The sequence below is a fragment of the Bos javanicus genome, chromosome X (assembly GCF_032452875.1).
Source record: "Bos javanicus breed banteng chromosome X, ARS-OSU_banteng_1.0, whole genome shotgun sequence".
Taxonomy (NCBI): Eukaryota; Metazoa; Chordata; class Mammalia; order Artiodactyla; family Bovidae; genus Bos; species Bos javanicus.
The window spans coordinates 54,380,975-54,405,541 of NC_083897.1; the positions used below are offsets into that span (position 1 = coordinate 54,380,975).

The following is a 24,567-nucleotide window of genomic DNA, read 5'->3' on the forward strand; positions in this document are numbered from 1 at the left end:
TGGGATTCTCCAAGCAAGAACACTGGAGTAGATTGCCATTTCCTTTTCCAATGCATGAAAGTGAAAAGTGACAGTAAAGTCACTCAGTTGTGTCCAATTCTTCCCGATCCCATGCACTGCAGCCTACAAGGCTCCTCCATCCATGAGATTGTCCAGGCAAGAGTACTGGAATGGGTTGCCATTGCCTTCTCCGCTACTCCCTAGAGTAGTGACTAAAAAACACTGCAGGGATGCAGTTCAGTGTTTAGAAGACTGTTGAATTAATGGAGTATTAAAAAGACGCTCAGAATTTCAGTGTTTGTTTAAAAAGGGAAAATGGGTATTTTGGGATACGTTTATTTTCAGTATTAGTTATGCATTTGTTAGTGTATAACATTTTCTGAGTCCTGCCTGTACAACACAAAAGGATGGCATGTACTCATCCTTTTCACTCCTTAATTAAATTACACTCAGGCAGCATTGAGTGTGGCTTCCCAGGTGGCACTAGTGGTAAAGAACCTGCCTTCCAATGCAGGAGATGTAAGAGACATGGGTTCAATCCCTGGGCTGGGAAGATCCCCTGGAGGAGGAAATGGCAACCCACTCCAGTATTCTTGCTTGGAAAATCCCATGGACAGAGGAGCCTGGCAGGCTACAGTCCATGGGATAGCAAAGAGTCAGACACAACTGAGCGACTAACTCTACTCTCTAATCTCTTTCCTACATGGCCTGCTTGCTAAGTCGCTTCAGCCCTGTCTGACTCTTTGCAACCCTATGGGCGGTAGCATGCCGGGTTCCTCTGTCCATGGGTTCCCCAGGCAAGAATACTGGAGTGGGTTGCCGTGCCGTCCTCCAGGTGATCTTCCCGACCCAGGGATCGAACTCACGTCTCTTACATATCCTGCACTGGCAGGCAAGATCTTTAACACTAGCGCCACCTGGGAAGCCCTTTCCTACATGCCACATAGTTCAGAGTTTCTGGCGGAGGTCACAGAAAGTTTAAAGATTCCTGCTGTGATTGATCCACAGGGGGCCAACGGGGGAGGGGCATTCAGTGACACATGACATGGGGTGTCAGAGCGACTGGCCTCCATGACTTGCATTTTATCCAATCATATATGGACCTTGCCGTGACATCAGGGCAGGCTGGGCTTATAAAGCCAGGCACCAGCCCTCAGAAGCCACCCTGTACTTTCCTCTGAGCTGTGGGGAAAGTGAGTCTGAAATGCATGAGCCATCGTCTAAGCTGTCTGAGGAAGACCTGGGCAATGAAGGAACTGAGGTCTGCGAAGCTGAGCCCTTCGAAACGGAGCCAAGGAAGGCAAAGAAGACACCAAAGGGCCGCTGCAGCTGCAGCCGCAGCAGCCATCACAGTCGCTGCCCGAACATTGAGAGCTTCGCCACCTATTTCCCCAGGGTGCTGAAGCAAGTCCACATGGGCTTGAGTCTCTCACAGGAGGCCGTGAACCTCATGAATTCCTTCGTGATGGATATGTTCGAGCACATTGCCGAAGAGGCTGGGCACCTGGCCCGCAACAACAAGCGCCACACCATCACTCCAGAGAGATCCAGACCTCTGTGCACTTGCTGCTGCCTGGGGAGATGGGCAAGCATGCCGTGTCAGAGGCCACCAACGTGGTCATCAAATATACCTCCAGCAGATAGGCTGACACCTGACCACCGGAACTTTGCAAACCAAAGGCTCTTTTCAGAGCCACTCACTCGGCAGGAAAAGACCTGTAGCACTGAACAGTCACATGCACTCTGGGTTCTCGCCCTGTGCCCTACTGTCCATGGTTAAAACATTTCTACCCTGAGGAAAGCATTATAAACCTCATCATTATGTGTCTGTAGTGTCAATCGTTCTGTGGAAAATCATGAACTTTTCTTAATCATATTGCATCTCCTCACTTTCCTAAAAGGTCATTTCTATCTGTGGTTTCTCTGTCAGCCACTTTAGGGATCTTTATGGTCAAAATTTTTTCCATGAAAGTTTCATTGACCTTTCAGATATTTTTATGTTCGATATAGGAATCCATAAAATGCAGTAGCAGACATAAATGCCTTCCCAGGTGGCGCTAGTGGTAAAGAACCTCGCTGCCAGTGCAGGTAGATGTAGGAGAGGTAGGTTTGATCCCTGGGTCTGGAAGATCCCCTGGAGAAGGGCATGGCAACACACTCCAGTATTGCCTGGAGAATCACATGGACAGAGGAACCTGGTGGGCTGTGGTCCATAGGGTCACAAAGAGTCAGACATGACCTACCATCCATTTACACAGCAGATATAAAAATCATAATTACCCATTCCTACTCTTTCAACATATCTGAAATCTGGATTCACTTAAAAACATAAAATAGGACCCCACTGCAGTGTAAAATTTGAAAATCTAATGTTCTGGAATCAAGCAATATACCTTCTGAAATTAGTGTTCTACCTGATTCATATTTATCTCCTCTTTTTTTTCTTTTCTTTTCCTTTTTTTTTTACAGCCTGTAACTTTTTGGGGTTTATGCAAAAGTCTTGGCTTAAGTGCAGTTTTGCCCAAATGATGAGATCATTGAAGGACAGAAGCTGTAGCCACAGTCTCCATAGTAACAGCCAATGGGACTGGTAACTCAGTAAGCCAAATGATAGGACCAAAGTGTGGTGGGGGACCAGCGATGAGCCAATAACAGCTTTCCTGTGATTTTCACCTTGGAGATTGATTAGGAAGGAGTTGTGATGGTTTTCTTGTTGATTTTCTGTTCAAGTGGTTGCTTTTAACCATGGTGATTTAAGTACAGGCATCCAGATCTGGTAGTGGGACATGTCTCTAGTTCCTTGCATCAAAGTAAGAGAAGGATGTTCAGCAACTCAGAATTCAGAGGACTCCTTCTTCTAACTCTAGCAATTTGAGTGTTAATGCTTATAATAATATTTATTAAATTTAATATCCATTGTGTTTCTTGGTGCATTGACCTGTTCTTTTGTTTTTCTGTAGGTATGTAGGTGACTTTCAGTGTAGTTGGTGATTTTACGATGCCTTTTTTTCCCATTAATTTCTAGCTTACTACAACATTGAAGAGAGAATGCACTACATGATTTCAGTCTTTTGTAATTTTCTATGATTTTCATTAGAATTCATCATATTTTTTTCAATATATATCAATATATTTCATCATATTTTTTAATTTAAATTTATTTATTTAAATTAGAGGCTAATTACTTTACAATATTGCATTGGTTTTGCCATACATCAACATGTATCTTCCACGGGTATACACGTGTTCCCAATCCTATTTCATCACATTTTAAACTATACTTTCTTCAATTCTTAGTCAGAATATACTGTAGAGCAAAGGGAACTATAGCAATTCTTTTTTTCAGCAACTTTGAACAGTTTAATATATAAAATTATTGAACACTGTGTTGTAAACCTGAACTAATATAATATTGTAACTCAGCTAAACTTAAATAAAAATTTTCAAAATTAAAAAAAAATTCTCAGTACTCCTGGATTTGGATGTAGAAACCTGTGAATGATGTCAGTATCAGCCAAACGATGAGAGAAAACTAGAGAAAATGGAGAATTCTAGCCTTTTCTTGAGCCCAGATTTAGTGCTTCATTAGATCAGTCAGACATGATAGAGTTCTATAATGTCTAAATTATTGTTCTAGTAATTTCATTTCCCATTTTGTTCTCATTCTCCCATAACTGTATTATGGAATTCTTCAGAAGTATTTTATGTGTGATATGCAATAGATAAAGTGAAGAAACAGATACACCCATCCACTACCTCTATTATACTTATCACACATATGCCAGATTAAGCATGCAAGTAATTTTATAAACGGGGATTGATATATAGTACAGGAATGGCAAAACGAACTTTTCACAAAGATTTAACTTTTCTAGTTCCCTGGTTTCTGAACTTCTATTAAACATTCATACAGATGTTTCGAATCAATGTTTTTCTAGCAGAGAATCAGTTGCTCTTTAAAACACAAGCTTCCATGGCCTGCAATTTTACATCCATTAGAGACTGTCCAGCGAGAGCAGCTCAATCTTCTATCTCCACTGGTACAACTTGCAATGGTCAGCTGGCAAGCTGTGAGCCACAGCCGTTGACTGAAAGTGTGTTTGAGGGACCAGGGCTGAACAGATATAGTTTTTGCTATGAAATTCAGCCTGAAGATTAAGGGAGAAGGAACTGTGATAGTTTGCCAGTTCTTTTTTGGTTCCATATTTCTTTTTAATCATGGGGGTAAAATAGAAACTCAGATCAGGTCATATCTTCAGCCTCTTGCATCAATTTAGAAAATGATTATTACTAATATAAACTCGAAGATATCTCCTTTTACCTCAAGACGTTTGAATGTGAAGTTCATGTTAAGGGTCATATATTTTCTATTGTGGTTTTTTTCTTGGCCCTTGAAAAATTGTATTTGATTTTTACTTAAGTCCTTTTTCTATGGTGTATTGATGGATGTTAAAGAAATGGATTTCCTATTACTTTTTGTTTTAAACTGATTTCTAATTTAGTACATCTGCAGAGAGAGAACATTCTGTGGGATTTCAATCCTTTGTAATATTTTGATTTGCTTTAGATCACTGACTTCTGCCTCACTGAATACAATAAAGTCTTTGTGTGGAGCATAACAAACTGTGGAAAATACTTAAAGTGATGGAAACATCATCCCACATTACCTGTCACCTAAGGAGCCTTATGCAGGTCAAGAGGCAAGAGTCAGAACCAGATATGGAACAATGGAGTGATTCCAAATTGGGAAATGAGTACGTCAAGTCAGTGTATTGTCACCCTGCTTATTTAAATTCTATGCAGAGAACATCATGTGAAATGTTGGAGTGGATGAAGCACAAGCTGGAATCAAGATTTCTGAGGAAATATAAACAACCTGACCTATGCAGATGACACCACCCTAATGGCAGCAAGTGAGGAGGAATTAAAGAGCCTCTTGATGAAGTTGAAAGAGGAGAGTGAAAAAGCAACCTTAAAACTTAACATTAAAAATGAAGATCATGGCATCTGGTCCCAACACTTCATGGCAAATAGATGGGGAAAAAGTGGAAACAGTGACAGACTTTATTTTCTTGGGCTCCAAAACCACTGTGGATGGTGACTGCAGGCATGAAATTTAAAGTTGCATGCTCCTTGGAAGAAAAGCTATGACAAAGCTAGACAGTGTAGTAAAAAGCAGAGGCATCACTTTGACAACAAAGGTCCATCCAGACAAAGCTATTGTTTTTTCCAGTAGTCCTGTATGGATGTGACAGTTGGACCATAAAGAACGCTGAGTGCCGAAGAATTGATGCTTTTGAACTGTGGTCTTGGAAAAGATTCTTGCAACTCACTTGGACAGCAAAGAGATCAAACCAGTCAATGTTTAAGGAAATCAACCCTGAATATTCATTGGAAGGATGGATGCTGAAGCTGAAGCTCCAATACTTTGGCTACCCGATGAGAAGAGCTGAGTCATTGGAAAAGACCCTGATGCTGGGAAAGATTGAGTGCAGGAGGAGAAGGGAGCAAAAAAGGATGAGGTGGTTGGATGGCATCACCGATCTAACAGACATGATTTTGAGCAAACTCCGGGAGATAGTGAAGGACAGCGAAGCCTGGTATGCTGCAGTTCATGGAGTCACAAAGAGTCGGACATGACTGAGAGACTGAACGACAACGGCAACATAGAGGTGAGACAGAGGGTATCAGGTGTGATTATTTTCTTGGTAACATAGAGGGTATCAAGAGAGATTATCTTCTGGCCCTTTCCTTCTTTGCTTGCTTCGTTGTGTGTTTCTAATCATGGTGATTTTAAAATATCATATTAGTTATCTGAAACTGATGTATGAAATGCCAGAAATCAGTATACTGAACAGTACGTACTTAATGTCTCACACTTTTGGAGGCCAGAAATCCCACTGAAGGTGTCAGCTGGTTTGGTTCCTTCAGAGTGATGTGAAGGAAGCCTCTGTTCCAGTCCTCTCTCCTTGGCTTGTGGAGATGGCAGTGACCCTTCCATATCTGCTCACAGTTTCCTCCCTATATGAAGGTTTCTGTGTCCATATTTCCCATTTTTATGTGGATACAGGTCATTTTGGATTAGAGGGCATCATAATGAACCCAGTTGAACTTGATTCCTCCAGGATAAATCCTGTCTCTGTAAACACGTATTACGTGTCAGTTACTAGGGTTTAGTACATCAGCACAGATGTATTAGGGAAAGGAATTCAACCCAGAGAAGACAAGACTTTTGAGTTTAGGTGGGCATAGCTGTTGAATTTTCCATTGTATTGAAACCAATTTTTTTTCACAGATAAATGCTGGTATGATATTTACTAGGTGGTATAGTTACAATTTTTTAATTCTTCAAACATATACACGTAGAATATTGAGGGAAAGTCTTACTTATACAGAAATTTTTGATGAATGAGGGTATCCAAATCCCTGTGCAATTTGGCAAATATTGAATTTTTGATAATCACATGTCATTTATCGATGGATGCATTATAAGTTACGTCAGAACTTAGTGCATTAAGGGAGCGATTATTTATGATTTCTTATGTATCTATGTGCAAGGTGAATGCTTCTGTTGCTGTGTCTAGTAAGTGTCAGGATTTTTTTGGAGCTCCCTCTGTTTTGCATAGTCCCTTGTGCACTTTATATAACATTGCTTCAAAATTAATACTGTATAAGACACTTCTCTGCATTCTAAAATGGCTGCTTGATAATCAGGAATGGTGTGTACATACTCATATAACAATAATAATAAAAATAAAGAGAACATTGGTGAGCACTTAAGGGAAAAAATAAAGTCACTCCTCTCATGTAATTTTCTCAACTATTTCAATAGTGAATAATTTTATTCAGTTTATAAAAGTTTCTGATTTTCCCCTCTATCTGAAGAGAGAAGTTACTATTTCATTTCAGTCCTTATAAATTCATTCTGGTTTATTTTTTTAATTAATATATTTATTTTACTTTTTAAAAATGTATTTATTTTAACTGGAGGCTAATTACTTTACAATATTGTAGTGGTTTTTGCCATACACTGACATGAATCAGCCATGGGTGTACATGTGTTCCCCATCCTGAACCCCCCTCCCACCTCCCTCCCTATCCCCCGCTCTGGGTCATCCCAGTGCACCAGCCCTGAGCACCCTGTCTCGTGCATCGAACCTGGACTGGCGATCTGTTTCACATATGATAATATACATGTTTCAATGCTAGTCTCTCAGATCATCCCACCCTTGCCTTCTCCCACAGAGTCCAAAAGACTGTTCTATACATCTGTGTCTCTTTTGCTGTCTCGCATATGGGTTATCATTACCATCTTTCTAAATTCCATACATATGTGTTAGTATACTGTATTGGTGTTTTTCATCCTGACTTACTTCACTCTGTATAATCGGCTCCAGTTTCATCCACCTCATTAGAACTGATTCAAAATGCATTCTTTTTAATGGTTGATTAATATTCCATTGGGTATATGTACCACAGCTTTCTTATCCATTCATCTGCCGATGGACATCTAGGTTGTTTCCATGTCCTGGGTATTGTAAACAGTGCTGCGATGAACATTTGGGTACACGTGTCTCTTTCTGGTTTCCTCGGTGTGTATGCCCAGCGGTGGGATTGCTGAGTCGTATGGCAGTCCTATTTCCAGTTTTTTAAAGAATCTCCACACTGTTCTCCATAGTGGCTATACTCGTTTGCGTTCCCACCAACCGAGTAAGAGGGTTCCCTTTTCTCCACACCCTCTCTAGCATTTATTCTTTGTAGGTATTTTGATAGCAGCCATTCTGACCGGTGTGAAATGGTACCTCATTTTGGTTTTGATTTGCATTTCTCTGACAATGAGTGATGTTGAGCATCTTTTCATGTGTTTGTTAGCCATCTGTATGTCTTCTTTGGAGATATTTCTGTTTAGTTCTTTGGCCCAGTTTTTTATTGGATCATTTATTTTTCTGGAATTGAGCTGCAGGAGCTGCTTCTATACTTTTGAGATTAATTCTTTGTCAGTTGCTTCATTTGCTATTTTTTCCTCCCATTCTGAAGGCTGTCTTTTCACCTTGCTTATAGTTTCCTTCGTTGTGCAAAAGGTTTTAAGTTTAATTAGGTCCCATTTGTTTATTTCTCCTTTTATTTCCATTACTCTGGGAGGTGGGTCATAGAGGATCCTGCTGTGATTTATGTCGGAGAGTGTTTTGCCTATGTTTTCCTCTAGGAGTTTTATAGTTTCTGGTCTTACATTTAGATCTTTAATCCATTTTGAGTTTATTTCTGTGTATGGTGATAGAAAGTGTTGTAGTTTCATTCTTTCACAAGTGGTTCACTAGTATTCCCAGTATCACTTGTTACAGAGATTGTCTTTTTTCCATTGTATTTTCTTGCTTCCTCTCAAAGAGGTAGGTGCGTGGATTTATCTCTGGGCTTTCTAGTTTGTTCCACTGATCTATATTTCTGTCTTTGTGCAAGTACCATACTGTCTTGATGACTGTAGCTTTGTAGTGTTTCCTGAAGTGAGGCAGGTTGATTCCTCCAGTTCCATTCTTCTTTCTCAAGACTGCTTTGGTTATTCGAGGTTTTTTGTATTTCCATACAAATTGGGAAATTATTTGTTCTAATAGTCTGAAAAATACTGTTGGTCACTTGAGAGGGATTGCAGAGAAGGCAATGGCACCCGACTCCAGTACTCTTGCCTGGAAAATCCCATGAGTGGAGGAGCCTGGAAGGCTGCAGTCCATGGGGTCGTGAAGAGTCAGACACAACTGAGCCACTTCACTTTCACTTTTCACTTTCATGCACTGGAGAAGGCAATGGCACCCCACTCCAGTGTTCTTGCCTGGAGAATCCCAGGGACAGGGTGCCTCGTGGGCTGCCATCTATGGGGTTGCACAGAGTCGTACCCGACTGAAGCAACTTAGCAGTAGCAGCAGTGAATCTATAGATTGCTTGGGGAAGTATACTCAATTTCACTGTATTGATTCTTCTGATCCATGAACATGGTATGTTTCTTCATCTATTTGTTTCATCTTTGATTTCTTTCATCAGTGTTTCATAGTTTTCTATATATAGGTCTTTTGTTTCTTAGGTAGATTTATTCCTAAGTATTTTATTCTTTTCATTGCAATGGTGAATGGAATTGTTTCCTTAATTTCTCCTTCTGTTTTCTCATTGTTAGTGTATAGGAATGCAAGGGATTTCTGTGTGTTGATTTTATATCCTGCAACGTTACTCTATTCATTGATTAGCTCTAGTAATTTTCTGGTGGTGTCTTTAGGGTTTTCTATGTAGCAAACAGTGAGAGTTTTACTTCTTCTTTTCCAATCTTGATACCTTTTCTTTCTTTCTCTTCTCTGATCACTGTGGCTAAAACTTCCAAAACTATGCTGAACAGTAGTGGTGAGAGTGGGCACCATTGTCTTGTTCCTGACTTTAGGGGAAATGCTTTCTATTTTTCACCATAATGTTTGCTGTGGGTTTATCATAGCTGGCTTTTATTATGTTGAGATATGTTCCTTCTGTGCCTGCTTTCTGGAGGGTTTTTATCATAAATGGATGTTGAATTTTGTCAAAGGCTTTCTCTGCATCTATTGAGATAATCATGTGGTTTTTATCTTTCAATTTGTTAATGTGCTGAATCACATTGATTGATTTGTGGATATTAAAAAATCCTTGCATCCCTGGGGTAAAGCCCACTTGGTCTTTTTAATATGTTGTTGGATTCTGTTTGCCAGAATTTTGTTAAGGATTTTTGCATCTATGTTCATCAGTGATATTGGCCTGTAGTTTTCTTTTTTTGTGGCATCTTTGTATGGTTTTGGTATTAAGGTGACTGTGGCCTCATAGAATGAGTTTAGAAGTTTACCTTCCTCTGCAATTTTCTGGAAGAGTTTGAGTAGGATAGGTGTCAGCTCCATAAGCTTAATAGCTGATCCTTTAGCAGAACTCCGCAGGCCAGAAGGGAATGGCAGGATATATTTAAAGTGTTGAAAGGTACAAATCTACAGCCAAGATTACTGTACCCAGCAAGGATCTCATTCAAAATTGATGGAAAAATAAAAAGCCATTCAGACAAGCAAGAGTTAAGAGAATTCAGTACCACCAAACCAGCTTTACAACAAATGTTAAAGGGACTGATATAGTCAAGAAATACAAGAGAAGAAAAAAGATCTACAAAATCAACCCCAAAGAATTAAGAAAATGGCAATAGGAACATATATATCAATAATTACTTTAAATAAAAACGGATTAAATGCTCCAACCAAAAGACACAGACTGGTTGAATGGATACAAAAACAAGACCCATATATATGCTGTCTACGAGAAACCCACTTCAGACCTCAAGACACATATGGACTGAAAGTGAGAGGATGGAAAAATATATTCTATGCAAATGGGAAACAAAAGAAAGCTGGAGTAGCAATCCTCATATCAGACAAAATAGATCTTAAAGAAGATTACAAGAGATAAGGAAGGGCACTGCATAATGATCATGGGATCAATTCAAGAGGAAGACATAACAATTGTAAATATCTATGCACCCTACATAGGAGTACCTCAATACATAAGACAAACATTAACAAACATAAGAGGAGAAATTGACAGTAACACAGTAGTGGTAGGAGACTTTAACACCCCACTCACACCAATGGACAGATCATCAAAGGAGAAAATTAATAAGGAAACACAAGTCTTAAATGATACATTAGAGGAGATGGATCACATTGATATCTTCAGGATATTCCATCCAAATGCAGAAGAATACAGCATTCTTTTCAAGTGCACATGGACCATTCTCCAGGGTAGACCACATCTTGGATCACAAATCAAACTTCAGTAAATTTAAGAAGATTGAAATCTTATCAAGCATCTTCTCTGACCACAACGCTATAGGACTAGACATCAATTACAAGAAAAAAACTGTAAGAAACACCAACACATGGAGATTTAAAAATGTGTTTCTAAATAACCAACAGGTTACTGAAGAAATCAAAAGGGAAATAGACACATACACACATACGCAAAGATCAACTCAAAATGGATTTAAAGACCTAAATATAAGACCGGAAACTATAAAAATCTTAGAGGAAAACATAGGTAGGAGACTCAATGACATAAAGCAAAGCAAGATCCTCTATGACCCACCTCCTAGAGTAATGGAAATAAGAATAAGTAAACAAATGGGACCTGGTCAAACTTAAAAGCTTTTGCAAATCAAAGGAAACTCTAAGCAAGGTGAAAAGACAACCCATGGAATGGGAGAAAATAATAGCAAATGAAACAACTGACAAAGGATTAATTTCCAAAATATACAAGCAGATCATACAACTAATTGCCAGAAAACAAATAACGCAATCAAAAAGTGGGGGAAAGACCTAAACAGACATTTTTCCAAAGAAGACATACAGATGGCTAACAAACACATGAAAAGACACTCAACATCACTATCGGAGAAATGCAAACCAAAGTGAGGTATCACCTCCTACCGGTCAGAATCAGTTCAGTTCAGTTGCTCAGTCGTGTCTGACTCTTTGCAACCCCATAAATCACTGCACGCCAGGCCTCCCCGTCCATCACCAACTCCTGAAGTTCATTCAAACTCACATCCATCGAGTCGGTGATGCCATCCAGCCATCTCATCCTCTGTCATCCCCTTCTCCTCCTGCCCCCAATCCCTCCCAGCATCAGAGTCTTTTCCAATGAGTCAACTCTTTGCATGTGGTGGCCAAAGTACTGGAGTTTCAGCTTTAGCATCATTCCTTCCAAAGAACACCCAGGACTGATGTCCTTTAGAATGGACTGGTTGGATCTCCTTGGAGTCCAAGGGACTCTCAAGAGTCTTCTCCAACACCACAGTTCAAAAGCATCAATTCTTCGGTGCTCAGCTTTCTTCACAGTCCAACTCTCACATCCATTCATGACCACTGGAAAAACCATAGCCTTGACCAGACGGACGTTTGTTGGCAAGGTAATGTCTCTGCTTTTTAATATGCTGTCTAGGTTGGTCATAAATTTCCTCCCAAGGAGCAAGTGTCTTTTAATTTCACGGCCGCAGTCACCATCTGCAGTGATTTTGGAGTGCAGAAAAATAAAGTCAGCCACTGTTTCCACTATCATAGGCAATGGGAATTTACTGTATGGCTCAGGAAACTCAAACAATCAACCTAGAGGGGTGGGATGGGGAAGGAGGTGGGACCGGGGGTCAAAAGGGAGAGGATATATGTAAACCCATGGCTGATTCATGTTGGGGTTTGACAGACAGCAACAAAATTCTGGAAAGCAATTATCCTTCAATAAAATAATAAATTAAAAAGAAAAAAATTCATACAGATGTATCTAGTTACTTATCTTCTAACAGAGAATCTTTTGATCTTTAAAACAATAACTTTCATGACCTGCAATTTTGTGTCCATTAGGGAGTGTCCATGGAAGGCATTTCAAACATCTATCTCCACTGGTACAGCCAGTCGGGGACTGGCAGCCTGTGAGTCACAGCTGTTGACTCAAAGTGTGGTTGAGTGACCAGAGCTCAAGAGATAATAGCCTTTCTATGAAAATCAGGCTGGAGATTAGGGGGAAGGAACTGTGGTACTTGGCCAGTTCTTTTTGGTTCTTTATTTATATTTAGCTATGGAGATTTAAGGACATGAATGCAGAGCGGGTCATGTCTTCAGGCCCTTACAGCAATGTAGAGGAGAATTATCAGCAATAAAACCTACAGTATCTCCTTTTACCTCAAAATGTTTGAATGGCCAGCTTCATGGCGAAGTTCACGGCTTTTCTTGTCCATTCCCTTTTCTTTGTGGTCCAGGAAGATTTTTATTTTAATTTCATTTGTGTAAATTTCCTATATATGGAGTGATGAATTTTAATGGTGTTGCTGATTTTCTATTAGTTTCCTTGATAAACAAGTTTCTAGCTTATGCCATCCGTTGAGAGAGAACAATCTGTGGAATTTCAATCCTTTACAATTTATTATGATTTTCTTTGAAGCTCATTATTACATCCTATTGTGAAATATTTCATTTGAATATTTAAAATAAGCTGTAAGTAACCCTTTTGACTAGGATGATGACATGTGTGGAGGATATCTCTGTTATGCAAACAATGAGATAAAAGTGATATAAACTACAAAATTCAAAAATTTCAGTGCTCATTCTTCGCAGCCAGTGTTCTTGCCTGGAGAATCCCAGGGACGCGGGAGCCTGGTGGGCTGCCGTGTATGGGGTCACACAGAGTTGGACATGACGGAAGCGACTTAGCAGCAGCAGCAGCATTCTTCACAGAGATCAAAAACAAATTATTATACCTCAGACAGAGCACCACCTCCTGAAGAGTAAAATGGGGGCAAGATTTGATTCCAGAGAGAGTTAATGGACTATTGCAAACATGAATGGGGCCAGTATCACCTCCAGACCTCTCTTTGAGATCAATAGAAAAAGAATTTAGGCAATAAGCCCCCTCAAGGAGTTCATTTCTTATTATTATTTTGTAATGTTGAAAATTAAGGATTTTGAAGAGGAAAAGGAGCTTATTATGCAAGCTACATTAAAATCAACCATGAAATCCAGTGCATACCTTACTGTTTCAGCAATTAGAAATTGGAATATCCACTGGGAAAAAAAATTCAGAAGTGGAAACTCTGTGCAGATCCAGGTGCCTTCTCTGAGAAACAAATGTGAACCATTTGAAAAGCGTGACTTCAGAAAACGCCTTAATGTCTATGTTGCTAATAGTTGCTGCTTCAAAACATCAGTTTTTCTTCCTATGAGTCAGGAATGCGTTACCAAGGTAGATTTAGAAAAGGCAGAGGAACAAGAGGTCATATTGTCAACATCTGTTGGATCATCAAAAAAGTAAGAGAGAGTCCGGCCCCTGGGTCCACGTGGCGCGAAAATAGGAGGGTCATTTCCTTGTGCACCGTCCTCATCCTTCAGAAGGCCGGGAGGCCCCAGGGCTCAGCCGAGTTCTAGGAGAGAACTTTGGCTCCAGCATTAACATTCTAGTGCTGTGTCATTTCCCCAGTAGCAGGTTGTGAACTGATCAGGCTGGATGTGATCCTCTGTTGAAGCACGAAGACGAACTCTGGATGGTGGAGAAAGAAGTGGAAAGGAAGTTTGTTCAGAAGAAGCTTGAGAAGATGATGAACGGATAGACTGACAACAAGACTTGGGAGACAAGTTGCATCCAGCTTCAATAAAGTACAGACAGAAAAAAAGCAGTGACTAGGAAAATTGGAAAAGTGCTTCCTCTGATATCAGACTATCTTTTAAGGGAACAACTTTTTCAACCTAGAGTTTGAAACACAATTTAGAGTTAGTTGTGTAGGAAAGAATCATCAATTTAGATAGTGTGGAAATCTGCCACAGCTTACTCCTTGTAGTAATAATAACCCTTTTTGTAAAAGGGTATAAAATCAGTGTGGAAATGCCTTCATTAAAAATTTGAATCCCACATGATATCAGAGCATTCATACTGGAGAGAAAACCTATGAATTTACTGAATGTGGGAAAACTTTCATTTGTATGTTGCACCTCATTCAATGTTGAAGTCAGGCTGGAGAGAAATCCTGTGCTTCTAAAGAATATTGAAAAGCCTTTACCTAGATAACATCTCATTGAGCAGAAGAAAATTCATACTGGAGAGAAGTCAGTGAAGGTTATAAATCTTCACTGAATATTTTAGAAAATTTAGAGTTAGAGAGCTCTGAATGTACTGATTATGATAAAGTTTTCTCTTGAACCTTATCTCTTACTCTGTATTCGAAAGGCCATACACAGAGAAGCCCAGCACATGTAAGAAATGTGGAAATACCTTCAGCTAAAAGTAAATTTTCATTTATCAAAAAATTCATACAAGAAAGAAACCTTGTGAATGTGGGAAAGCTTCCATTCAGATGTCACACCTCAGTCAGCAGAGAATTTGTAGTGGGGAAAACCCCTTTGCCTGTAAGGTATGTGGGAAAATCTTCAGCCACAAATCAACTCTTACTGAGCATGAGCATTTTCATAATAGAGAGAAACCTTTTGAATGTAATGAATGTGGAAAAGCATTCAGCCAAAAGCAGTATGTCATTAAACATCAGAACACCCATACTGGAGAGAAGCTTTTTGAATGTAACGAATGTGGAAAATCCTTCAGCCAGAAGGAAAATCTTCTTACCCATCAGAAAATTCACACTGGAGAAAAACCTTTTGAGTGTAAGGACTGTGGGAAAGCTTTCATTCAGAAGTCAAACCTCATCAGACACCAGAGAACTCACACAGGAGAGAAGCCCTTTATATGTAAGGAGTGTGGGAAAACCTTCAGTGGCAAGTCAAACCTTACTGAGCATGAGAAAATTCATATCGGAGAGAAACCCTTCAAGTGTAATGAATGTGGAACAGCTTTCGGTCAGAAGAAGTACCTCATAAAACATCAAAATATTCACACTGGAGAGAAACCTTATGAATGTAATGAATGTGGAAAAGCCTTCTCTCAGCGAACATCACTTATTGTACATGTGAGAATTCATTCAGGTGATAAGCCGTATGAATGCAATGTATGTGGAAAAGCCTTCTCTCAAAGTTCATCTCTTACTGTACATGTGAGAAGCCATACAGGTGAGAAACCCTATGGTTGTAATGAGTGTGGGAAAGCTTTCTCACAGTTCTCAACCCTTGCTCTACATTTGAGAATACACACAGGTAAGAAGCCTTATCAGTGTAGTGAATGTGGGAAAGCTTTCAGCCAGAAGTCACACCACATTAGACACCAGAAAATTCATACCCATTAAAACCCTGTGGATATCATGAAAGGTGTTCATCAAGAATTTACACCTTACAACACATCAGAAATAATGAAGGAAGGCATCACAAATGAGGGAAGCAAAAGCTAAAAACTTAAAGGACACCAGAGAATTCATCTTGAAGAGAAAGACATTTGTATGATTGAAGTCCTGTATCCAATAAAAACCATACTGCAAAGGTAATACTGAAAACTTAAGATGCATTTCCACTAAAATTGGGAGTGGAAAACATTTTTATGATTGCCATCTGCATGAATCTGGAGATCTTCACCAGTGTAATAAAAACAAAGCTATAAGCATTAGAAAGAGACTTCTATGGTATTGATTTAGCAGAACAGAAGAGATTCTGCAAAAACCTATGCATTTATTAGAATTTATAATATAGAAAAGGCATCAGGAGCTGAGAAGCTAATGGGACTATTTTAAAAAGTGCTTTGGAGGTAATTTGTTCTCCAAGGTTGGGGGGGGTGGGGGGATAGAACATGAACTATACACAAAGATAAAGGGATTGAGTTAAAAGCAGAAGTATGAGAAAGCTATATAGTAAAATGGTTATGACCTTGGGAATGGGAAACATTCCTTATGGCAAATTGAAAAATATCTAGCAATTCTACTCTGAGTTTGTATGCTCAGGAAAGTATGTACCAGACTATTTACTGTGGCATGATTTGTAGTACTCATTAATTGGGAACAAATTCCCATCAGGAACAAAATGGAAAATACTTAACGATGGAATACTGTATATCTGTAAAGTGTAATAAATGAGATCTATATGTATTAGAAAGATCTCAAAAGTCATGTTGAGGGGGAAAGAAAGTTGCAGAATGACATAATACGATGACATTTTTGTAAATTTGAATTAAAACTTCCTCACAGAATTTCAGTGCTATATATTGGTAATGGATACATATATGTATGTATGTTTTTTAAGTGTTTTTGAAATGGGTTGGAAGTATACAGATCAAACTCTTGATAGTGGTTGCCTGTGAAGAGTGGAGAAGGGAAGGGAATGCGTGTGGGGGAGGGGGCTGTTAGAGGGAGACTTCAGTTTTATATATAAACATCAATTTCTCTTAAAAAAAAGACTGCAGAAAATATATTGAGATACTGGTTAATTCTGGATTGTGGTATATGGATATCTTGTCTTATTTTTTGTACTTTTCTGTATTTTTAAATTTTCTCAAAATTAGTAAGAATGGGGGTGAGGATGGGAACACTGTACCTATAGACATCATGTTCTAACGGATTCATTCCCAATCAACTACTAAACTTTTTATAGGAAATATTTCTAAAATTTTATCAATGAGTGGATGGACTTGCTCTCTATGTAGTAGGAAATTATCTATTTTATTAAAATTAAAACTGACAGTATAATCCAAATGTTTTAATTTATTTATATCTTCATGTTTTTGACACTATTTTGTGACATATCATTTGAGCTTAGGAAGTTTTACGAACATTTAGTTAAAGATTAACATAGACTTCATATAATTTGTCATTTTCAGATAAACTGACTTTGGAATGACCAAAAAAAAAAAAAAAAAGTAAGAGAGGTCCAGAAAAAAATCTACTTCTGCTTTATTTATTGACTATGCCGAAGTCTTTGACTATGTGGATCACAGCAGACTATGGATGCATTTGTGGGGGCACTTTTTCCTTCTGAGCTGGAAGGAAAGTCCGATGCTGTAAAGAGCAATATTGCATAGGAACCTGGAATGTTAGGTCCATGAATCAAGGCAAATTGGAAGTTGTTTTATATATTATACTCTGTTTACACTTATTAATAGATAATTGGTATATTACTCTGTGCTGTACAGCATATCCTTGTTGCTTAAAGTTCAAAATGAATAATTTAAAATATAATGAAATATTAAGTTCTAATGAAAACCATTGTAAATTAAAAAGGACTGAAATCACAGAGTGCTTTCTCTCTCTCCAAGGATGTAGTAAGCTTGAAATCAATCTTTTAAAAAAGAAATAGGAGAATAGAATTATGGATAGGGGGAAGGGGAGGAGAGGGTGAGATGCATGGAAAGAGTAACATGGAAATTTACATTACCATATGTAAAATAGATAGCCAATGGGAATTTGCTGTATGGCTCAGGAAACTCAAACAGGGGCTCTGTATCAATCTAGAGGGGTGGGATGCGGAGGGAGATGGCAGGGAGTTCCAAAAGGGAGGGGATATATGTGTACCCTAGGCTGTTTCATGTTGAGGTTTGACCAAAACAGCAAAATTCTGTAAAGCAATAATCCTTCAATAAAAATTAATTAATTAAAAAATAAAAAGTATCTCAAAATAAACAAAAATAAAAGGAATAGGGAAATCACCAACTACTTTGAAATTCAGCAATAAACTTGTAGAAATAAAAATGTCAATGCACCAAGAAGAAAACACATGGACATTACATTCAGTAAATACTATCATAAGCAATAGCAGTCAAATACGTGAGGTAGAAGAAGGAGTCATCTTATTTCTCTTATTGCTGAACATCGTCCTCCTCCTTATTTTGATGCAAGGAGCTAGAGACATGTCCCACAACAAGAAATGGATGCATGCATGTGCGCTAAGTCTCTTCAGTTGTGTCCCACTCTTTGTGACCCTATGAACTGTGGCCCACCAGGCTCCTCTGTCCCTGGGAATTATCCAGGAAAGAATACTGGAGTGGGTTTCCATGCCCTCCTCCAGGGAACCTTCTCCATCTAGGGACAGAACCTGGGTCTCCTGTGTCTCCCGCATTGCAGGCAGGTTCTTTACTACCGGCACCACCTGGGAAGACCCAAGAAATGGATGTGCGCATGCTAAGCCGCTTCAGTCGTGTCTGACTCTTTGAGACCCTATGGATTGTAACCCGCTAGGCTCCTCTGTCCATGGGACTTTCCAGTAAGAATACTGGAGTGGGGTGCCATGCCTTTCTCCGGGGCATCTTCCCAATCCAGGGGTTGAATCCATGGCTCTTACGTTTCCCACATAAGAAGGCAGGTTCTTTACCACTAGCACCACCTGGGAAGCCCCAAGAAATGGATGCCTGAACTTAAATCGCCATGGTTAACAGCAGGTGCTTGAATGGAAAAACATCAGGGAAACTATCACCCCACGCTCCCGCTCCATCTCTAGGCTGAGTGTCACAGGAAGGTTGTTATTTGTTCAGCCCTCCTCACTCTACCATACGTTTGGCCAATTGCTTTATCTCATGGGCTACCAGTCCCTCATTGGCTGCTACTGTGGAGACTGTGGCTACGTTCACTGTCACTGGACTATCCCATCATCCCTGCAAGTTTGCAATTCAGTCAGGGTTTTTTTTTTTTTTTTTTTTTTAAAGCAAAATGTTCTAGGTTGCAAACAAAAAATAGGGTCAGAGAAATCTGGATAAGGTAATTTCAGAAGATATGGTGTTTGATTCCAGAAATTTAGAATTTTCTTATTTAACACTGTGTTTGAGTCCTATTTTACACATGGAAGTGAATTGGGATTGAAGGAATAGAATGGGTAAATGTGATTTTTACATCTGCTACTGCTGGTGCAGTGGTAAAGAATCTGACTGCCAATGCAGGAGACGAAAGAGACACAGCTTCTATCCCTCGGTCAGAAAGATCCCCTGGAGTAGCAAATGACAACCCAGTTCAGTATTCTTGCTTGGAAATTTTCGAGGAGATAGGAGCCTGGTGGGCTCCTGTCCATGGGGTCAGAAAGAGTCGGAGGTGACTGAGTGACTGAGCACACATACACACACACACTGCTCTTTGTGTGCCTGTGTGCTACCTTGCTTCAGTGGGGCTCGACTCTTTGCAGACCCTATGGACTGTAGCCCACCAGGCTCCTCTCTCCATGGGGATTTGCCAGGAAAGAATACTGGAGAGGGTTGCCATGCCCTCCTCCCGGGGATCTTTATGACCCAGGGATGGAACCTGCCCCTCCTGCGACTCTTGCATTGCAGGCGGATTCTTTACTGCTGAGCCACCCGGGAAGACCACACTGTTTTTTATCGGTTGCTATACCTCATACCGCTAAGAGTCGGACACGACTGAGCGACTTCACTTTCACTTCTCACTTTCGTGTATTGGAGAAGAAAATGGCAACCCACTCCAGCGTTCTTGCCTGGAGAATCCCAGGGACGGGGGAGCCTGGTGGGCTGCCGTCTATGGGGTCGCACAGAGTCGGACACGACTGAAGTGACTTGGCATAGCATAGCATAGCATAGCATACCCCATATAAAAATCTCTGGGTGATACCTAAATATAGACGGGAGAATGCAAATGGAAAAGGCCAACGAAACTTGTAGGGAAAGAATCTTGACCATAAAGATCCCTAAAATTACTGAGAAACCATGAACAGAAATAACCACTTATGAAAGTGACGAGTTGCGAAAAGTACACGATTTTCCACGGAACAAATGACACAACCGACACACATTGAAGCAAAGTTAACGAGGTTTTTAATGTTTTCTTTGGGGTAGAAATGTTTTAAAGATTAAATGTAGGGCCTAAGGGGAGAACCCTTAAGTCTGGTTTGCGATGGTCAGACAGTCCTGAGGCAGTTCATCTGCAGGTGTGGTATCCGATGAGCGACTTGGTGGCCGCGTTTATGGCATACTTGCAGAGGTCCCCAGGCAACAGAAGACGCACAGCTGCCTCGATGTCTTCGTGCGTGATGGTGCGGCGCTTGTTGTTGCGGGCCAGGCACCCGGCCTCTTCGGCTATCCGCTCAAACATATCTTTCACAAACGAATCCAGGATGTTCACGGAGTCGCGGGAAAGACTCATGCCTTTATGTATTTGCCTCAGCACCCTAGGGAAATAGGTAGCAAAACGTGAGAAATTGTCGTTATGGCGGTGCCGGCGACGGCGACGGCGGCCATTAGCTGTCTTCTGCTTTGCCTTTTTTGGTTCCGCATCACACGGCTCTGGTTTGGAGGTCTCCGCTTTCGCCATCTCCGTTTCAGAGGGCTCAGTTTCGGAGGTGCCAGTTTCTTTGGTGATCACGTCTTCCTCATAGCCGTCAGGGGATGGTTGGGACACGACAGAGCCGCCATTCTCCATAGCTCAGCGCAGAAGACCAGCGAGGGGGTTGAAGGCCGTTGGCTGAATGTATAGGCCCTGCTTTCCCTGACGTCACAGACACTGTCCATATCTGATTGGATGCAAGGCAGGGAGGCGTGTTACTATGGCAGCCCATGTCACGTGATACTGGACGTCCCACTTCCCAACTCCTGATGCGCCCCTCCCCGACGTTTAACCCCCAGTCAGCCAAACTCCCCTGGTGGCTCTGACGGTAAAGTGTCTGTCTACAATGCGGGAGACCTGGGTTCGATCCCTGGGTCGGGAAGATTCCATGGCGAAGGAAAGGGCAACCCACTCCAGTACTCTTGCCTAGAAAATCCCATGGACGGCGGAGCCTGGTGTCCATGTGGTCACAAAGAGTTAATTGGACATTAAATAATTGTTACAGTAAATAATTGGTACCCTATTGTTTACTTTGTGGGAAAAATTACTAGAAGCATGTATTTACCAAACCTATTAATTTTCACCATTGTTTGTCTCAAATAGAAACTCCCCATGACTTACTTACCTTTGAGGGAAGAAGGCTTTTTTTTTTTTTTGGTATTAGTTTTCTTCAGTTTGGGCCTGTCAGACTTCTCTACTTCAGACAAGTCTGACTTATCACTCATGTTGACCAAAAGATAGAAAAGAAATATTTAAAAAACTGCCCTGGTAGAACTATTATCATACTAAGGAGTAAGAGTCAAAATTGTCATATTTAATGTCAATATGTATTTTACCTGCTGATTTTCAAAAGGCAAACAGCAACAGATCTTAGAAGAGTCATGTCTTCTAAGATCTTAGAAGAGTCATCAGAAAATAGCAAATAGTTGCCTTTTTACTTAGATTATATAAGTAGTGGTTGCAAAATAGGCCTGCATTCCTATACACTAACAATGAGAAAACAAAGAGAAATTAGAGAAACAATTCAATTAACCATTGCAATGAAAAGAATAAAATACTTAGAAATAAATCTACCTAAGGAAGTGAAAGACCTATATATAGAAAACTATCACACACTGATGAAAGAAATCAAAGAGGACTCAAATAGATGGAGAAATATACCATGTTCATGGATCAGGAGAATAGTGAAAATGCGCATACTACCCAAAGCAATCTATAGATTCAGTGAAAACCCTATCAAGTTACTATTTGAGAAAATGATATTTTTCTATTTTCTATGGTATTATTCTATAAAAATGGTATTTTCACAGAACTAGAACAAATAATTTCACAATTTGTATGGAAATACAAAAAACCTCGAATAGCCAAAGCAATCTTGAGAAAGAAGAATGGACCTGGAGGAATCAACCTGCCTGACTCCAGGATATACTACAAAGCCACAGTCATCAAGACAGTATGGTACTGGCACAAAGACAGAAATATAGATCAATGGAACAAAATAGAAAGCCCAGAGATAAATCCATGCACCTATGGACACGTTATCTTTGACAAAGGAGGCAAGAATATACAATGGAGAAAAGATAATCTCTTTAACAAGTGATGCTGGGAAAACTGGTCAATCCCCTGTAAAAGAATGAAACTAGAACACTTTCTAACACCATACAAAAGATAAACTCCCACTGCTGGGCATACACACTGAGGAAACCAGAATTGAAAGAGACACGTGCACCCCAGTGTTCATCTAAGCACTGTTTATAATAGCCAGGACATGGAAGCAACCTAGATGTCCATCAGCAGACGAATGGATAATAAAGCTGTGGTACATATACACAATGGAGTATTACTCAGCCATTAAAAAGAATATATTTGAATCAGTTCTAATGAAGTGGATGAAACTGGAGCCGATTATACAGAGTGAAGTAAGGCAGACAGGAAAACACCAATACAGTATACTAACGCATATATACGGAATTTAGAAAGATGGTAACGATAACCCTGTATGCAAGACAGCAAAAGGGACACAGATGTATAGAACAGTCTTTTGGACTCTGTGGGAGAGGGCGAGGGTGGGATGATTTGGGAGAATGGCATTGAAACATGTATATATCATATGTGAAACGAATCGCCAGTCCAGGTTTGATGCATGATACAGAATGCTCGGGGCTGGTGCACTGGGATGACCCAGAGGGATGGTATGGGAAGGGAGGTGGGAGGGGGGTTCAGGATGGGGAACACGTGTATACCCGTGGCAGATTCATGTTGATGTATGGCAAAACCAATAGAATATTGTAAAGTAATTAGCCTTCAATTAAAATAAATAAATTTATATTAAAAAAGAAAAAGAAAATAATAATAAACTCAAAATGGATTAAAGATCTAAATGTAAGACCAGAAACTATAAAACTCCTAGAGGAAAACATAGGCAAAACACTCTCTGACGTAAATCACAGAAGGATCCTCTATGATGCACCTCCCAGAATAATGGAAATAAAAGTAAAAATAAACAAATGGGGCCTAGTTAAACTTAAAAGCTTTTGCACAATGAAGGAAACTATAAGCAAGATGAAAAGACAGCCTTCAGAATGGGAGAAGATAATAGCAAATGAAGCAACTGACAAAGAATTAATCTGAAAAATATACAAGCAGCCCATGCAGCTCAATACCAGAAAAATTAACGACCCAATCAAAAAATGGGCCAGATAACTAAGCAGACATTTCTCCAAAGAAGACATACAGATGGCTAACAAACACATGAAAAGATGCTCAACATCACTCATTATCAGAAAATGCAAATCAAAACCACAATGAGGTACCATCTCATGCTGGTTAGAATGGCTGCTATTGGGATGAGATGGGAAGGGAGGTGGGAGGGGGCGTTCAGGATGGGGAACACATGTACACTCATGGCTGATTCATGTCGATGTATGGCAAAAACTACTACAATATTGTAAAGTAATTAGCCTCCAGTTAAAATAAATTAATTAATTTTAAAATATAGGCCTTAGTAGTAATGAGGGAATATAAAAACTGATTTTTTGTTGGAATATTACTAAGAATCACATTAAAACCAATCTCAAAATATTGGACATAACATTAGAACTATAAGAGTTTTGTCCAATTTTGGCTATTTGTCATTTTTCTGCATCTAGTGTTTTGGGTCTTTTATCTCATCCCTAACGAGCCATGCAAACTATGGCTTTGGCCTTCTCTACCTAACGACAGGATAAGGTGAGATAATCAGTTTAGATACTGGGTATACTCAAGTTTCCCAGGGATCAGGGGATCAGTTTGGCCCTCCTCACTTATAGCCTGCTGGAGAAACTCCAAGCCAAGAGAAACGTTTTGTCATATAGTTTTATCTGAAAGTTTCAAAGTTAGTCAAGATTGTCTGAAAAGGCATTCCTTTCTAATTGTATAGTGATAGATAATTCTGAAGAAAATGCTTCGGTTGTCCCACAGTCTCAGAGCAACCTGTGGAAAAAATGAAAATAGCATATATCTACCTCTCAAATGGGGAAAGAAAAAAAAAAAAACTACAGTTGAGTCTAACAAACGTTTTGTTCATTACATTGCACACACACATACCTCACTGAGGATTTGTGGTTAGTGCCTTGGCATTCTAAATTTAAAGAAGGTATGGCAGCCTCCCCGGTGGCTCAGACAGTAAAGAATCCGCCTGCAATGGGGAGACTCAGGTTCGATCCCTGGTTTGGGAACGTCCCCTGGAGAAGGAAATGGCAATTCACTCCAGTATTCTTGCCTGGGAAATCCCATGGACAGAAGAGCCTGGAGAGCTACAGGTCATGGGATTGCAGAGTTGAAGATGGCTGAGCAACTAACACTTTCTTTCT

At 39.9% G+C, this 24,567-nt stretch overlaps 2 protein-coding genes and 1 pseudogene across 2 annotated transcripts; 2 read left to right on the top strand and 1 right to left on the bottom strand.

The window, feature by feature from the left end:
- The first annotated feature begins 459 nt into the window (after positions 1–459).
- Positions 460–1,971, top strand: LOC133242987 (histone H2B-like; annotated as a pseudogene).
- An 11,885-nt stretch (positions 1,972–13,856) lies between these two features.
- Positions 13,857–17,152, top strand: LOC133242988 (zinc finger protein OZF). The gene has a single exon (XM_061409292.1). It carries the CDS (start codon positions 14,882–14,884, stop codon positions 15,758–15,760), a length of 879 nt encoding a protein of 292 aa, XP_061265276.1. The 5' UTR covers positions 13,857–14,881; the 3' UTR covers positions 15,761–17,152.
- Positions 17,153–20,311: 3,159 nt separating this feature from the next.
- On the bottom strand, positions 20,312–20,812 carry LOC133242585 (late histone H2B.L4-like). Its single transcript, XM_061408768.1, has one exon. It carries the CDS (start codon positions 20,810–20,812, stop codon positions 20,312–20,314), a length of 501 nt encoding a protein of 166 aa, XP_061264752.1.
- Between the last annotated feature and the right edge of the window lie 3,755 nt (positions 20,813–24,567).

What these genes read in the sequence shown, in the direction of transcription:
- LOC133242988 (XM_061409292.1), top strand. Translation starts at nt 14,882, where the DNA reads ATGTCACACCTCAGTCAGCAGAGAATTTGTAGTGGGGAAAACCCCTTT.
- LOC133242585 (XM_061408768.1), bottom strand. Translation starts at nt 20,812, where the DNA reads ATGGAGAATGGCGGCTCTGTCGTGTCCCAACCATCCCCTGACGGCTAT.